This window comes from Podarcis cretensis (genome assembly GCF_951804945.1).
Source record: "Podarcis cretensis genome assembly, chromosome: 2".
NCBI classification, from domain to species: domain Eukaryota; kingdom Metazoa; phylum Chordata; class Lepidosauria; order Squamata; family Lacertidae; genus Podarcis; species Podarcis cretensis.
Window position 1 is genome coordinate 8,648,464 of NC_137171.1, and position 17,639 is coordinate 8,666,102.

The following is a 17,639-nucleotide window of genomic DNA, read 5'->3' on the forward strand; positions in this document are numbered from 1 at the left end:
TCACCTATGCAGACGATGTCCATAAAGCCGTACATCCCATAGCAGATCTGGAAGAGCAGGTCCTGCCGCTGCCACTTGGCCGAGGGGCTGAGCGACGACCAGATGAGCCACGAGATGCTGGCGATGAGGAAGAGGGAACCCAGGATGATGGCTGCGATCTGTACCTTTTCGATCACCGTCAGGGAAATCGCCTGCCACTGGGGGCGGGGAGGAAAAACAGCACATGGGAGCGAATGCCGGCAGGGTGCTTTTGCCAAACGATGGGCAGAACAAGCCAAGATGGGATTTTCCCATGAGGCCGAGGGGTGCAGAATCTTAGGGTGTTGATGCACAACAAATGCAATACAGAGAGCTCGGGCATTGGCAAAATCATTCTGCTACAAATATACAAATGTTTAGGGAAGTTTTTAATGTTTGATGTTTTATTCTGTTTTTAATGTGTTGGGAGCTGCCCAGAGTGGTTGGGGGAACCCAGCCAGATGGGCAGGGTATAAAAAATACATCATCATCATCATCATCGTCGTCATTATTTATGAGCCGTTCCAAGGGTTGTAGCCAGTGCTAGCCCTGTTCAGAACAGAACCACTGAAACTGATAGGCATGACTAACTTAGACCCATCAGTTTTGATGGGTCTACTCTGAGTAGGACTACTCCCCATGCTGCTGCTTCCCATGGCTTCTTTTCCACACCCTACGACAAAACCAGATAATGGGAATAGAACGGGGGGTGGGGGGCGGGATGCCACAGGATAATGGTTTTTGGAATGTGCTGCAGGATATATCCTCAGGTTCCTTGAGAACTTACTAATCTCCTTACTGAGGAAGGCTTGAGAATGGCAGACAGATTTCTCCAATGTGCAATCACCGGGGGCGCACTGAGTGCTTCCAAAGTCATACCCTCAGCTGGTGGAGCAATGCAATAAAGGCTTCACCAGGTGAAATGTGCACCACACAGCACAATGGGTGAGGAATGTACGGCCATCAGAATCTTTTTTGAGGTAGTTAAGACTGCTTGGCAGGCCTAGATGTGTATGTGGGCTCACACACATGCGCATCATCTGCCATGCTTTGCTGTTGACTCCCCTCCTCCCTGCAACATGTGGCCTGCTGGTAAAAAAGTAATTCACCAACCAGGGTTTTAACAGACCCTCCAAGTGTTCCTACATTCCAGGGACAGTCCCAGTTTTACAGAAGCCGTCCCGGTTTCCGATTTGACCCCAGAATGTCCCGCTTTTCCTTAGGACGTCCCTATTTTCATTGGAGATATGTTGGAGGGTATGGAATTATATGACCCCCGAGCCAAGCAGATAAGTAGCTATACAAAACACCAGAAGGCAGCCCTGCATAGGGAAGTTTGTAAAAAAAAGTTTAACCTTTTATTGTATTTTTTTATATGTTCGAAGCAACCTAGAATGTTTGCGACAGCCCAGTCAGGTGGACAGGGTATAAATAGTAAACTTTTCATCAGAGAAATGTTGTAGGGCATTGCTTTAGCTGTTTCGGTGCTTACCTGCAAGGGATTCTTTGTGCTAATGGCTAAGACCTGGTATTTGAAATAGCACAGCTCACAGCTCCAAGAACCTCTCTCGCTGATCCAGCGAATCAGGCAGGGCTGGTGGGTGCAGCGGACAGACCCGTCGCAGCGACATGGGCTTAACAGCTCCCCCTGCAAGGAAAAAAGCATAGGAGAGTCAGGGAGGTCTTCGCTTACTGGCTACAGGCTTCCTGGACCCCGCTGCTGAGACTTCACGGAAGCTATCCATGCCTGTCCAGTACCAATCATGACAAACCATCACCACCACCAAGAGGATTCTGGGTAACACCGGCCATCTCTAAGCCTGGAGTCCATTAAACATAAAAGGACCGCTGACCATTAGGTCCAGTCGTGACCGACTCTGGGATTGCGGTGCTCATCTCGCTTTATTGGCCAAGGGAGCCGGCGTACAGCTTCCGGGTCATGTGGCCAGCAGGACTAAGCCGCTTCTGGCAAACCAGAGCAGTGCACGGAAACGCCGTTTACCTTCCTGCTGGAGTGGTACCTATTTATCTACTAGCACTTTGACATGTTTTTGAACTGCTAGGTTGGCAGGAGCTGGGACCGAGCAACGGGAGCTCACCCCGTCGCGGGGATTTGAACCGCCGACCTTCTGATCAGCAAGTCCTAGGCACTGCCGATCCATTAGGTCTCCTCTATTTAAGAAACCACCACCACCACACCACAAAAGCGAGCCTGGTTCGTTAGTGCTGCCTGCTTAATGTGCTGGCAAGGAGAGCAATTAGCATCAATATTTCAAGCTCGCTTGCAGGAAGTATTAATGATAGGTTAGGGATATATGCCTGGACAAGGAAATTGCTGTGGATTCCTGTCAGCTGGGGGGGTGGGCAGAGCAAGAGGTCACTACTGGGTCTCTGGCCATGTATCCCAACAGCAGCAGAATCCCGTTGCTAAGAACAGAGCAACAAAGGAGGAAAGGGGCAGGCTGCAGAGAGAAAGCAAGCAAACAGGGGAGCCAATGACTGGATTAGTCAATTGGTAAAGGAAATTAGGAGCAGGCTCTCAGCTGGATGGAGTGGGCCATTGGTGCTTGGCATTACCTTAAACATGCGGGCTTAAGTTCCTAACTTTGATATTGAAAGGAGGTAGGGAGTCATGTAGGGACGTGGGTGGCGCTGTGGGTTAAACCAGCCTAGGACTTGCTGATCAGAAGGTCGGCAGTTCAAATCCCCGCGACGGGGTGAGCTCCCATTGCTCGGTCCCTGCTTCTGCCAACCTAGCAGTTTGAAAGCACGTCAAAGTGCAAGTAGATAAATAGGTACTGCTCCGGAGGGAAGGTAAATGGTGTTTCCATGCGCTGCTCTGGTTTGCCAGAAGCGGGTTAGTCATGCTGGCCACATGACTCGGAAACTGTACGCCGGCTCCCTCGGCCAATAAAGCGAGATGAGCGTCACAACCCCAGAGTCGGTCACGACTGGACCTAATGGTCAGGAGTCCCTTTACCTTCACCTAGGGAGTCATGTGGCTCAAGGCTGGCTTTCCACAGAGAATGACCTGCCCCAGCCCAAAAATGGAAAATGAGCGAGGTCCCAACTAAGAAGAATGGCAACATAAGCTGATGGAATATTCACTGCTTGCGGACTTAACACATAGAACAAGAGAACAAGAAGAGCACATGTTTAGAGAAGATTGGAAAGTGTTTATTGAATATAAGGGGGGAAATTGTGTATACTTAAAAACGTGGGCAGCATTAAGAGAAATTCAACACTGTAAATAAGTTTTGATGGATGTAATAATGGAATACTGAGTGGTTTAGTTTATGTAAAACATGCAGGGATTTTACGATATGCAAAATGAACCATGGGAAGAGAAGAAGGGAAGTCACTGATATTTTAAGGGTGCTTAAACGAGTATTCTAAATTGTGAAGCAGAAAATGTAGTAAAATTATATACAGTATATAAAAAAGAGAATGACGTGCCCCGAATAGCTGTCAGAGCGTGGGGCTTGGCAAAAACATGGCACTTGGCCCAAATAAAGAGCAAGACAAGACCCACATCAGGGCCCCACACAGCTGCTTTCCCTTCCAATTTAAGTGGCAAGCTTAACACAGGCCAAGCCACACTGGGCCAGCCCAGTGGCCCATCTATTCCAGCATCCTGTTCTTCTGGTGGCTGACCAGAAGGCCACAAAAAGCAGGACATGAGGACAACAGCACCCTCCCTATATCTGTGTCGTTTGGCCCCAGCTCGGAGGGCCAGTGGGCAGAGGGTGAGCTTTGTATATAGGAGACCCAAGTTCCAATCTCTCTCTAACGATGACTTTACTGGGGATAGTTTTACAGTTCTGCTGCCCCTGTAGAGGCACTCCCTCCCTCCACACCATTAGCTAACAGAAGCAGTCCTTGAATTCTGATGTTGACTCTTGTTTGCATGAGTGGAGGATACAGAGGGGCGTACATGTATAAAAACTAGCCTACTGTAAGGTAAAGGTAAAGGGACCCCTGACCATTAGGTCCAGTCGTGACCGACTCTGGGGTTGCGGCGCTCATCTCACTTTATTGGCCAAGGGAGCCGGTGTACAGCTTCCGGGTCATGTGGCCAGCACGACTAAGCCGCTTCTGGCGAACCAGAGCAGCACACGGAAACGCCGTTTACCTTCCCGCCGGAGTGGTACCTATTTATCTACTTGCACTTTGACATGCTTTCGAACTGGGCAGAAGGAGGGACCAAGCAACTGGAGCTCACCCCGTCGTGGGGAATCGAACTGCCGACCTTCTGATCGGCAAGTCCTAGGCTCTATGGTATAACCCACAGCATCACCCACGTCCCAGCCTACTGTACAAAAGGTAAAAATTACATAGTGACTTGGGCTGGGCGATATCTGGTTTTCAACATTGTGATATATCACCAGCTAAACATTGTGATATGCTGATCTATCACAATGCCTCAAGTAAGGATGGAGCTATGTAGAGGCAACTGGTAGGCTTCACAGTTTTTCTCAGATTGTGATTTTTGCATAATCCACACACAATGATTTGTGAATGATTTGTGATGTATTGCGTGGTCAAAAATGGTGAAACCGATATCACGATGTGGACTTCAAACCAGTTTTGGAGGATAAGCAGTATGTCACCTAGCCCTATTAAGTGACCCCCTACCTACTTTTGCCCCTGCCCACCAGTGCCATGTGGCCCTCAAAAGGTTTCCTCGAAGGGAATGTGGCCCTTAGGCTGAGAAAAAGTTCCCCAACCCCTGATCTAGCACAGTAACAATAAGCAAGAGAATGAAACAGAAAGATAAGCAAAATTAGAGGAACGTTTCAAAGTTTACGTCAGACCTTTGAGTGGCACAAAACTATTGGGAAGGAAAGCGGCTTTGAATAATTCAATTATGTCCCTATTGTTACAGTCGTGGGCCTCTGCAGAATTATAAAAAATCCAGCCTTCTATTTTCAGTCATTTAAGCAGGAAGATGGGACAAGACAGGAGAAGATTTAAAAAGAGGTAAAGGAGATGGGACGCAGGTGGCGCTGTGGGTTAAAGCCTCAGCGCCTAGGACTTGCCGATTGAAAGGTCGGCGGTTCGAATCCCTGCGGCGGGGTGCGCTCCCGCTGCTCGGTCCCAGCGCCTGCCAACCTAGCAGTTCGAAAGCACCTCCGGGTGCAAGTAGATAAATAGGGACCGCTTACCAGCGGGAAGGTAAACGGCGTTTCCGTGTGCGGCTCTGGCTCGCCAGAGCAGCGATGTCACGCTGGCCACGTGACCCAGAAGTGTCTCCGGACAGCGCTGGCCCCTGGCCTCTTAAGTGAGATGGGCGCACAACCCCAGAGTCTGTCAAGACTGGCCCGTACGGGCAGGGGTACCTTTACCTTTACCTTTAAAGGAGATGGGGATGAGTTTGTGCGCAAGGAGTTAACAGTGACAGTTCATGGCAGGTGCTGCTATGCTCAAAGCACACCAGAAAGTAACAGGTTAAAAAACACACTGAGTTTTCATGAAATCCTCATGAAACTATACATCATGGTAACATCGCAAAGCCTTTTTTCTTGTGTATAGATGCTAGGTAAAGGTGAAGGTAAAGGTAAAGGTAAAGGTACCCCTGACTGTTAGGTCCAGTTGCGGACGACTCTGGGGTTGCACGCTCATCTTGCTTTACAGGCTGAGGGAGCCAGCATGACTAAGCCACTTCTGGCAAACCAGATCAGCGCACGGAAACACTGTTTACCTTCCCGCCAGAGCGGTACCTATTTATCTACTTGCACTTTGACGTGCTTTTGAACTGCTAAGTTGGCAGGAGCTGGGACCAAGCAATGGGAGCTCACCCCGTCGCGGGGATTCGAACCACCGACCTTCTTATCGGCAAGCCCTAGGCTCTGTGGTTTAGACCACAGTTGGCTATGGCTTCCCATCATGCCTACCACGATGCAACATGTAATATAATACAAATCCCCAGTCTGGATCCTGGGCACTGCTTGCACCTTAAGTTCATCAAGTATATGCCCCTGTTGTCTGAGGCTCAGATGACAGTTCTGACATCCAGGGCTGTCTCCATAATGGTACCTTTCTCTTGGAAACTCCTTGCCAAAGGAAGCCCATCATAGAAGTTTGCTCCTAAATTTTAGCCACTGTATTAGGAAGGCCATTGGCAAGGATGAAGGGGTGGCACATCTGTCAATCTACATGCAAGTTTTGCACCGTTTCCCAGTGTTCTGTGCAAAGAAAGCCTAACACATGGACCAGCTCAAAGCAGCCTTAGGAAAATCACCATTACTCAACAAAGCCTGCTTTCTACTGCTTTGTGCTCTACACAATACATTTGTCCTGGAGACTGATCCCTATTCTAAGTCTGCATTGCAACTTTGCTCAGGCCACATGGACACTCATTTCTGATCTTCAAACCACCACCAAAAACATATAGAGAGGCGGCACAGTCCTTTTCATGCAATCCTGTTGTACCCACATGATTTCTTCGTTGTTGCCAGTGGGGAACCTTCAGTCCATGGGGAAGTCTTGGGCTACCAACTAGGGGCTCCAATTTGACCTGCTCAGCCATTTTTGTGAAAGCACCCCACCTGTCAATCAGGTGACACCATCCTGATGGCAGCTGATGGCTTGGTTCAATGGGTACAGCCAACCTCTGCTTGGTTCAGCTGCTCATGCCAGTTTCCCAGAGGCAACTGGAAAACACAGCCAATCCCTACAGAAAGCATGATGAACATGCACACACACACACACACCCCTCACACAACACCTGATATGTGAGATGGTTCAATCCTCAGTGTTTGCTAAACGCAAATAAAGCAAACATGCTGTGCAGGGGTTGCTAACACTGTGTCTTCCAGAAGTTGCTGGACTCCAACTCCCGTCAGCAAGGGATGATGGGAGCTGGGAGTCCAACAGCAGAGGGCACCATGTTATAAGTCCAAGTCTTGTTCTGAGCAGTGGGAAAGGGGCAGCAGAGTAACTGAGTAGACATTCTCCATCGTTCTGCCCGGACACTGAGGTCCAGCGCCAAGGGCCTTCTGGCGGTTCCCTCACTACAAGAAGCCAAGTTACAGGGAACCAGACAAAGGGCCTTCTCGGTGGTGGCACCCGCCCTGTGGAACGCCCTCCCACCAGATGTCAAAGAGAAAAATAACTACCAAACTTTTAGAAGACTCGTCTGAAGGCAGCCCTGTTTAGGGAAGCTTTTAATGTTTAATAGGTTATTGTATTTTAGTGTTCTGTTGGAAGCTAGCCAGATGGATGGGGTATAAATATAAAATTATTATTATTATTACCTTGATCTCATGGGATGTTTCTCTCTTGGCTGCCAGAAAGTGATGCTGGTGATCTAGCAAAGAATATGGGCATCAAAGGACTCCTCTCACTAGGTGATTTAAACAGTGCCCCCCCCGGAGGGAGGGGGCTCCCTCTGTGCAGTTGCTTATTTCTACACCCTCCCAGGTTCTAGGGCTAGATTTTTTTTTTAAAAAAAGGACTACAAAAGAGAAAAATGGACCCTCCCCACCCCCCCCAGGTGGTGCAGCTGCTATGTGCCACTGTGCTCACAGCCTGGGCTGACTGAAGCACAATGCAGAATCAAATTGGAGGATGGGGGGGGGGACAGACAGAGTTCCTAAATTGGGTCACTGTATCCAACAAAGGGAAAACAGGAGCGGTGTCTGGCTTTCCTCCTTAATCCGCTGCACACTTAGCTTGTCTGCCCTCCTTGCAACCCAGCCACCACCACCCCTCCACAGAACCATGGCTGCAGTTCAGGGCGGCTAACAACAATAAAATAATACAACATTCTAAAATCATTTCATTATAAAATTAATTCAAATCAAATTGATTGCAACCATTGGGATAGAGTTCTGTGAAGATTGCCAAAGGAGGGAGTCAGGCTGTGCCTTGGCCAAAGGCCTGGAGGAACAGCTCTTGCAGGCCCTGCGGAAAGATGTCAAGTCCCACAGGGCCCTAGTCTCTTGGGACAGAGCATTCCACCAGATCGGGGCCACAGCCGAAAAAGCCCTGGCTCTAGTTGAGGCCAGCGTAACCTCTCTGTGGCCTGGGACCTCCAAGATGGTTTTGTTTGAAGACCGTAAGTTCCTCTGTGGGACATACCAGGAGGGATGGTCCCGTAGATACGAGGGTCCTAGGCCGTATAGGGCTTTAAAGGTTAAAACCAGCACCTTAAACCTGACCCTGTACTCCACTGGGAGCCAGTGCAGCTGGTATAGCACCGGGTGAATGTGATCTTGCAGAGAGGACCCTGTAAGGAGTCTCGCCGCAGCATTTTGCACCCGCTGGAGTTTCTGGGTCAGTCTCAAGGGCAGCCCCACGTAGAGCGAGTTACAATAATCCAGTCTGGAGGTGATCAGCAGCCTCACCTGTCCTAGGGAGCCTCAAAAATAAGGGATCAGCAGCCTCACCTATCCCGGGGAAAGTCTATGGGATATCTAACAATCTGGGGTAGCAGTGGGAAATGGCGCTGGAATAAGGGAATTTCCCGCAAAAAACGGGAAGGTTGACAGCTATGGGGAGGAAGCAGGCTCTGCTCACAGAGGCATTTGATGTTGACCGCAGCCTCCCGCCTCCCGACATTCCCTGGGCTTTATTTGTGGATGCCATGAATGGGAGCACCCATCACATTCCAGAGAAGCCTTCACTTCAAAAGACAAGAACAGGTTCCTAGTCCTTATGGATGAGATGACAAGCTTTGACAGGTGAAGGAAGTGTCGGTGATAGGCCAGGAGAGAGAATGTGGGAGGAGCCTCCAGTGAAAATAACAACAACCCTGTAGCAAGGGGAGCCAGCACAAAAGATAAAGGCAGGCCCTCTCTGGACCAGATTCAGTGGGGGCGCTGTCCACCAATTCTCTGTTCCCTGCACCCCCCCCGGGGCCAGATGGTGGAAGATGAAACTGCAGGCAGGTTGACAAGAGAGGACTGCCCCACAAATCCTCTTGGTTCTGGGATGCAAGTGATTCCAAGAACCAATTCCCTGGCATGAGCTGCTATAAAGCTTTCAGGTCCGTAGCATGCAGGCCTGACTTGTCACTAAGATGGCCAGGTTGTGTCTGAACTTCACAAGATGGAACACACACACACACACCCCTTCCATCACATACCTATACAGTGGCACCTCAGGTTAAGTACTTAATTCGTTCCGGAGGTCTGTTCTTAACCTGAAACTGTTCTTAACCTGAAGCACCACTTTAGCTAATGGAGCCTCCTGCTGCTGCCGCACCGCCGGAGCCTGATTTCCATTTTTATCCTGAAGCAAAGTTCTTAACCCGAGGTACTATTTCTGGGTTAGCGGAGTGTGTAACCTGAAGCGTATGTAACCTGAAGCATATGTAACCTGAGGTAACACTGTAGTATCTCTGGGTAAGAGTTAGTCTTTAACCCCTTTTCTCTAACCGCAGTGAATGTCTTCTTCCTGGAGATCTTCGTGCCCTTCTGCTTCAAAAACATGTGTCCTGCTACAGAATTATGACCCTTTCCTTCATATGCTCAGTTTTAATGGTAATATGTTTTACAATGGCTTTTAAAAAGGGGGGGGGGAGCAATGATACGAGCCAACAATATTGACCATTGCTATATTCTTGAGGCTCAGGGTGGTGGTGGAATGAAGATCTTCCTGACTATAACTCACTATGAAGATACAAAAGAAACTCACATTTCGCACAGCAAAGGCTGAGTCGTCTTGTTTTGCGCTCCCCCCCCCCCAAGCAATGGAGAAAACTCAAGGCTGCCTTTGCGCCAAATGTTTCCTTTGGAGGAGGAGAGCAACTTATGGTTGGGCAGTTATTCTAGGGGCACAGAAGCAAGCACACAGGCAGGCAGGCAGGCATTGCTAAGGACACAAGGAGAGCCCAGCTGGATCACACAAAAGTTCCCATCTTTCTTTTTTTTTAGTTTTTATTGTTAAAATAATTCAGCATTAATACACACATACTGCAAATATACAAGCATACAAACATACATTTTATACAATCCTTAAAAATATTCAAACATACCTACACTCAATCCCACAGATACCGTATTTTTTGCTCTATAAGACTCGCTTTTTCCCTCCTAAAAAGTAAGGGGAAATGTGTGTGCGTCTTATGGAGCGAATGCAGGCTGTGCAGCTATCCCAGAAGCCAGAACAGCAAGAGGGATCGCTGCTTTCACTGCGCAGCGATCCCTCTTGCTGTTCTGGCTTCTGAGATTCAGAATATTTTTTTTCTTGTTTTCCTCCTCCAAAAACTAGGTGCGTCTTGTGGTCTGGTGCGTCTTATAGAGAGAAAAATATGGTAATTCCTTTTCCCACCACCATCCACCACCCCTCACCCTTTGTGTTAGACTTCCAATCTACTGAATTGCAATTTCTTTCCACTTCTATTACTTTCTTTCACACACCTTTAACCTAATTTCATGCTCCTTTTTCTATTACACATTGTAATCCATCTTATTGAGTATTTCAGTATTTAAAACGGAACTTGTTTATTCTAATAGGAGTTCTGATTTTTCGATATGGTTTTGCAAGTATCTTTCCAGTCCCTGTCTATCTTCTCTTTTGATATCCTTCCAATTTCTCCCATTGTTTTAGATATATTTGGAGTATTGGAGCAAAAGTTCCCATCTAATTCCAGCATTCTGTTTACACACTGCCCACCCAGATGATTCCTGCAAGGCCCACCACCGGGATATGGGTGCAATAGCACATGGGAACTGGTATTCACATTGCTGCTGGTACTGGAAGTAGCAAACAGCCATTCTGACTAGCAGCTGCCGATAGTCTTGTCCTTATTGCCTATTCCAGTAAACAGGGCTAGAAACATGGGTACAGAAAAAAAGGCACCCAATAGCACCTTAAATCTAGGTTGTGGTTGCCACGACTGAATGTCTTTTCACCAGGGACTTGGACTAAAGGACAGGGTCTCTTCCAATGCTACAATTCTATGATTCTGTTGCTTAACTCCTACAACAATTCCCTTGTCCCAGTACAAGAAAGAGAAACACAAACAGTGGAAATGGAAATGGTATTAACGATATGGAGGTTATTAACAGTAGACTAAGACAGAGGTTTTTGAACTGTGCTCGCTAACCTGGCTGGCGCTCAGAAATTTCCACGTAGTTGCAGTTGCCAAATGCACCTGGCACCTGGCTAATTTCAAACAGGGCAGTGAAACATAAAAAGTAAAAGGTAAAGGGACCCCTGACCATTAGGTCCAGTCGTGGCCGACTCTGGGGTTGCGGTGCTCATCTCGCTTTACTGGCCGAGGGAGCCGGCGTACAGCTTCTGGGTCATGTGGCCAGCATGACTAAGCCGCTTCTGGCGAACCAGAGCAGCGCACGGAAACGCCGTTTACCTTCCCGCCGTAGCGGTACTTATTTATCTACTTGCACTTTGACGTGCTTTCGAACTGCTAGGTTGGCAGGAGCAGGGACCGAGCAACAGGAGCTCACCCCATCGCGGGGATTCGAACCACCGACCTTCTGATCAGCAAGCCCTAGGCTCTGTGGTTTAACCCACATATGTATGTATAATTTTTATTACGTTTTCCATTTCTACATCTGAAAATAAACATTTTACATACTGTTAAATATCCAACGACATCCCACCTTCTCTTTCCTTGTTTCGTTTTCTTAATCTTTCATTCCTGCATATTTTGCTATAACTATATTAATCAGTTATCCACTTTTACATCACTCAGGCGTTACCGTAATTACACTGTTGACTTTATCTTAATGCTGCCAGCGTTTTCAACTGTGTACAGCTATTTTCCATATACTCAATAAATATTTTCCAGTCTTCTTTGAATGTGTGTTCTTCTTGCTCTTTTATTCTATATGTTAAACCTGCAAGATCTGCATATTCTGCCATCTTAACTTGGCAGTCCTCTTTGCCTGGGACCTCCCTCACTTTCCATTTTTGGGCTAACAAAACTCGGGCCGCCGTTGTTGCATACATAAATAAATTTTGGATTATTCCCAACAAAAAAGATTCCAGTCTTTTTGGGAAAGGTATTTTAAACATTTTTTTCAACTCATTATAGATCATTTCCCAATATTCTTTTACCTTTTACAAGGCCAACAACATATGAAAAAACGTTCCCTTCATTTCTTTACATTTCCAACACATATCTGATTCTGCTCTATACCTCTTAGCAAACCTACTCGGAGTTAAATACCACCTGTGTATCATTTTCACATAATTCTCCGGTCAGCTATTACTATCCACTGCCTGCCGTCAATGACCAGGCCAGGCCAAACGTAAGGAAAGGGCGGTTAACTTGACTCACAACAGCAAATTCAGATCTTCCGTGTGAGAAGTACTATTTCACAGAACACTCGCTTTTCAATTAGTTCTAACCAGGCCATAGGGAACAGGAAATAAAGATTTCTCCCTTTCCCCCAAACATATATGGATCTGAGCTTTAAAATAACAACAACAGCCATGTAATCAGCAGGCAGTGGCTGTCAATGGGGAAAATGTTAGTCTGTGATGCATTCATTACAATACGAAAGGGCCATCAATTGTTCATCTAAATCAATTCTCCGCTGTATGATTATTACCATGTGATAAGCACATTGCTTGGCTTCTCTTGATTTTAGATGACGTAGGACCTTCTGGTATAATGGGGTCTGTTTCACACTACAGGAAAAATACTGGGTATTAGAAAAAGGAGAATGCAAAGAAGCAGAACGAATTCTCTGCATCTGACTCCACTGTGGAAGAAGTAGGGCAGATTCCGATGGCTGAACTAAGTTCCATAGGTAAGGAGTCAGAGGAACTGAGATAAACAGCGGTGACAAGAGACAAGTTTGAAGTCTTATTGACAAGTTAAAAAGGTAAAGGGACCCCTGACCATTAGGTTCAGTTGTGACCGACTCTGGGGTTGCGCCGCTCATCTCGCTTTATTGGCCAAAGGAGCCGGCGTTTATCCACAGACAGCTTCCGGGTCATGTGGCCAGCATGACTAAGCCGCTTCTGGCAAACCAGAGCAGTGCACGGAAATGCCGTTGACCTTCCTGCTGGAGTGGTACCTATTTATCTACTTGCTAGGTTATCGAACTGCTAGGTTGGCAGGAGCAGGGACCGAGCAACGGGAGCTCACCCCGTCGCGGGGATTCGAACCGCCGACCTTCTGATCGGCAAGTCCTAGGCTCTGTGATTTAACCCACAGCACCACCCGCATCCCATTGACAAGTTTAAAAAGGACAAATCACTAGGTCTGTATGGCATCCGTCTGAGAGTTCGTAAAAGAAGTGAAATTGCTGATCTTTTAACAGAAAGGTATAACTTGTCCCAAAGAACAATCTCCATAACCAAGGACAGGGAGATGATTATCATAACACCAATTCTGAAAAAGGGATGGAGGTGGGATCCGGGAAATTTCAGGTCAGTTCTAGGAAAACTGGTAGAAAGCATTATTAAAGGTAGAATTGCCAAGTGTATAGAAGAACAAGTCTTGCTGAGCAGTGGCGTAGCGTGGGGGGTGCAGGGGGGGCCGGCCGCACCGGGCGCAACATCTGGGGGTTAGGGTTAGCGGGCGCAAATCCACAGGTTAGGGGGTGCAAATTACTTGCCTTGCCCCGGGTGCTGACAACCCACGCTATGCCACTGTTGCTGAGCAGAACCAGCAAGGCTTCCGCAAGGGTAAGACTTTAAGGTGCTTCTAGGTGGATATTTATTGTGGGATGAGTGTTCCTTATGCATGCCAAGTTCTTGCAGTAGCATCAAAATGACAGTCCCTATTCCTGTCCCTAACCCCCACCCTTCATTTAATCCAGATTCACTCTTTCTGGGGGAAATCCAGTAAGTTTAAAAACAAACAAACAACTGGTGCCAACAACCTGTTTGTGATAGATGAATGAACCAGTTATAATATTAAGCCCCCTCTGAAAACACCCCAACTAGCCTTTTAAAGCTCTTTCAGAGTGTCAAATGTGGGTGGGAGGAAGGTGTGTGAATACAGTAGCCCCTGTGTACCCAAGACTTTCAGTAAGCTTTCAATAAAGTCATAGTATCATAGCATTGAGGGACACGGGTGGAGCTGTGGGTTAAACCACAGAGCCTAGGACTTGCCGATCAGAAGGTCGGTGGTTTGAATCCCCGTGATGTGGTGAGCTCCCGTTGCTCGGTCCCACCTAGGTCCAACCTAGCAGCTCAAAAGCACGTCAAAGTGCAAGTAGATAAATAGGTACCACTCCGGCGGGAAGGTAAACGGCGTTTCCGTGCGCTGCTCTGGTTCGCCAGTAGCGGCTTAGTCATGCTGGCCACATGACCTGGAAGCTGTATGCCAGCTCCCTCGGCTAATAAAGCGAGATGAGCGACGCAACCCCAGAGTCGGCCACGACTGGACCTAATGGTCAGGGGTCCCTTTACCTTTACCTTATCATAGCATTGTAAAGCTGGAAGGGACCAAGGGTCATCTAGTCCAACCCCCTGCAAGGCAAGTCTCTTGCAAAGTCTCCTGAGTAGGCTTAGCAGTCATGATATAAGAGAGCAGGTCCTCTTTTGGATCAGTAACTGGGTAAAGAACAGGAAGCAACCCATAAGAATAAACTGACATTTCCTACAATGGAAGGAGGCAAGAAATGTGTGTCTATGTCCCTCTGCTAAGTGTTGAATGCTGGAAGGTTCAGGATGGACAAAAGTACCGCTTCGTACAGCACACAGTTCAACTATGGAATTCAAAATGTACTGGTAGCCACCAACCGAGACAGCTTTAAAAAGGGCTTAGCTGAATTCATGGAGGATTTCTTTATTTAACAAAAGATATATGATCGCTTGATTGCAATAAAACCTCTAAGTGGCTGGCAAAAAGAGTAAGACATTAAAATTACCCATAAAAGACAGTTAAAAACAGGATTTTAAATTAAAATAATATAAGGGGTATCAGTGGCAGCTATCTATGATGGCCACATGTCACCTCCAGCAGCAGAGGCTGTACGTCTCTATATACAGTTGTACCTTCATTGTTGAACGGCTTAGTTGCCAAACAAACTGGCTCCCAAGCACCGCAAACCCAGAAGTGAGTGTTCCGGTTTGTGAACGTTTTTTGGAAGCCAGACGTCCATGGCTTCCAATTCAGTGCCTTTGTTTTTGAACCGTTCTGGGAGTCGAACAGATTCCCAGAACGGATTAAGTTTGACAACCAAGGTACCACTGTACTAAAGGTAAAGGTAAAGGTACCCCTGCCCGTACGGGCTAGTCTTGACAGACTCTGGGGTTGTGCGCCCATCTCACTTAAGAGGCCAGGGGCCAGCGCTGTCCGGAGACACTTCCGGGTCACGTGGCCAGCGTGACATCGCTGCTCTGGCGAGCCAGAGCCGCACACGGAAACGCCGTTTACCTTCCCGCTGGTAAGCGGTCCCTATTTATCTACTTGCACCTGGAGGTGCTTTCGAACTGCTAGGTTGGCAGGCGCTGGGACCGAGCAGCGGGAGCGCACCCCGCCGCAGGGATTCGAACCGCCGACCTTTCGATCGGCAAGTCTTAGGCGCTGAGGCTTTAACCCACAGCGCCACCTGCGTCCCTACCACTGTACTAGTTTCTAGCTATTGCAAGGAAGGGCAGTTGCACTCAGATCTTACTTGCCCCTGTGAGATTCTGGGGCTTTGGTCTGATCCAGCACAGCTCTTACGGGTCATTTCCACCGCTCTTCTGCTTATTAGCTTTCTTTCTGAAGATCAGCATACCTGCGCATTCCCACACAACTCCCTCTGTCCATCGAGTGCCAAACGGCATTCATCCTCTTCCCTCCCGCAGGTGAGCTGGAAGCCCCCAAACCTCACAGCCCTTCTCTGAACCCACTGCTGCATGCAACAGTGTCTCTTCCCTGGAAAGGTGTGCTGGGGACTCAACTGCCAGCTCAGGCCAGGAACATACCATTGGCTCGGCCGGCTATTGTAATCGGCAATTTCACGGCTGGCTAATTCCCTTTGCTGCTGCCTTGCTTACACTCACTCACTCGCGCGCACACACACACACACTCTCACACACACAAAACTCACCCGCAGAGCTGCAGGGCTGCCGATAGCACATGGGATGTGGGAGGCAACAGTGGAAACATTTCAGGGGCTCGCAGCATGGCGCATAGACCTGCTGGCTCTGTTCAGTTCCGCTCCTCACCTCAAACTACCTGCTGCTGCTGCTGCTGTTGCCGCCACATGTAGGGCGAAAGGGAGCTTGGTCTCAGGCTTATCTAGACTGCTGATGTAGCTCTGGAGCAGCTAATTTGCATGGGGAAGGTACCAGTTTCCATCCCTGGCACCTCCAAGTTGGCCCAGGAAAGGCCCTCCTTTCTGCACCCACTTACTTGATACCACTCTCTCTCCCCCTGGGCAATAGGGTGGCTAAGATCAGGCCAAGAAAGAAAGTGTGGGACAGCAAGCAGGGGCTGCTCCCTGCCACTGTTATAAAATTTTAGGGTGCATATACACATAGCAGAAAAACAACCCTTCAGAATTTAGGAAATATTCCCCAAGAAAATCACACTTTATTTTAGCACACAGAACAATCCCAAATGCTATCTTGGCTCTCCAAATGACTCTTAAATATTCCCTCTGCAGAAGGAAAACTCTAGGGGAAACCTTTCCCAATCATTTTCCGTTTACAACTTCAATTCCTGTCTTCAAGGCATATTTTGTGTGTGACCTGGATTCAAGAACTAAGGCATTTACCATCTCAAAGGAACGTCCAGATTGGCCAGGTAATTTTCAGCCCGCAACCATTATCTTGACAAACAGGAGACAAGCCACACTCTCAAATTTCTGTTGTAGACCGCCTCTTTCTGTGAAATACGTATGGTGCTTTTTGAGTGGTCTCGGCTAAGGGGCTGGGCAATTTCAAAAGTTTTTGAAGGTTCTTGAACACGTTTGTTCTGGCTCCTCACCTCCTCGCAAAGGGTGGGGGTGGCGACTCTGTTGCAACAGGAAAATTAATATATTCCTTGCTTTCCTTCTACAAGTTCCTGCCTCCAGCCATTGTCCTCTGACCAGTCATGGACTTAGGGGACCCAGAGTCCTTTGGGGAGCTGGGCTGCAAAAATGAACCCCATTTTAATTTTTTTACAACTTCCAAAGAGCAGCTACAGAGAAGAGGGGCCCACCCACACAAGGGAGCCCAAACCCACCAATGGGTCCTCTTGCCAATTCTGGTGTTTGTGGTGTCTTGATGGCAGCTAGACATGGATTGGTATTAATGTGCCCTTTTGAGGTGCTGGATCTGGACAGCTATGCAGTTTGCACCAACTAAATGCCAGCCCTGGGACGCGGGTGGCGCTGTGGGTTAAACCACAGAGCCTAGGACTTGCCGATCAGATGGTCGGCCGTTCAAATCCCCGCGACGGGGTGAGCTCCCGTTGCTCGGTCCCTGCTCCTGCCAACCTAGCAGTTTGAAAGCACGTCAAAGTGCAAGTAGATAAATAGGTACCGCTTCGGTGGGAAGGTAAACGGCGTTTCCGTGCGGTGCTCTGGTTCGCCAGAAGCGGCTTAGTCATGCTGGCCACATGACCCAGAAGCTGTATCCCGGCTCCCTCGGCCAATAAAGTGAGATGAGCGCCGCAACCCCAGAGCTGGCCACGACTGGACCTAATGGTCAGGGGTCCCTTTACCTTTACTTTTTTAAATGCCAGCCCTGTCTGGCCAACTAGGAGGGCTCATAAC

General features: G+C 48.2%; 1 protein-coding gene across 1 annotated transcript in view; it reads right to left on the reverse strand.

The window, feature by feature from the left end:
• MARCHF9 (membrane associated ring-CH-type finger 9) overlaps nucleotides 1–17,639 on the reverse strand; it is a 54,655-nt gene that overhangs the window by 21,000 nt on the left and 16,016 nt on the right. Inside the window, exons 2-3 of the mRNA XM_079966845.1 lie at nucleotides 1,511–1,666; nucleotides 5–197 (exon numbers count right to left, since the gene is read on the reverse strand). Coding sequence (XP_079822971.1) covers nucleotides 5–197; nucleotides 1,511–1,666 — 349 coding nt within the window. The remainder of the gene's footprint in view (nucleotides 1–4; nucleotides 198–1,510; nucleotides 1,667–17,639) is intronic.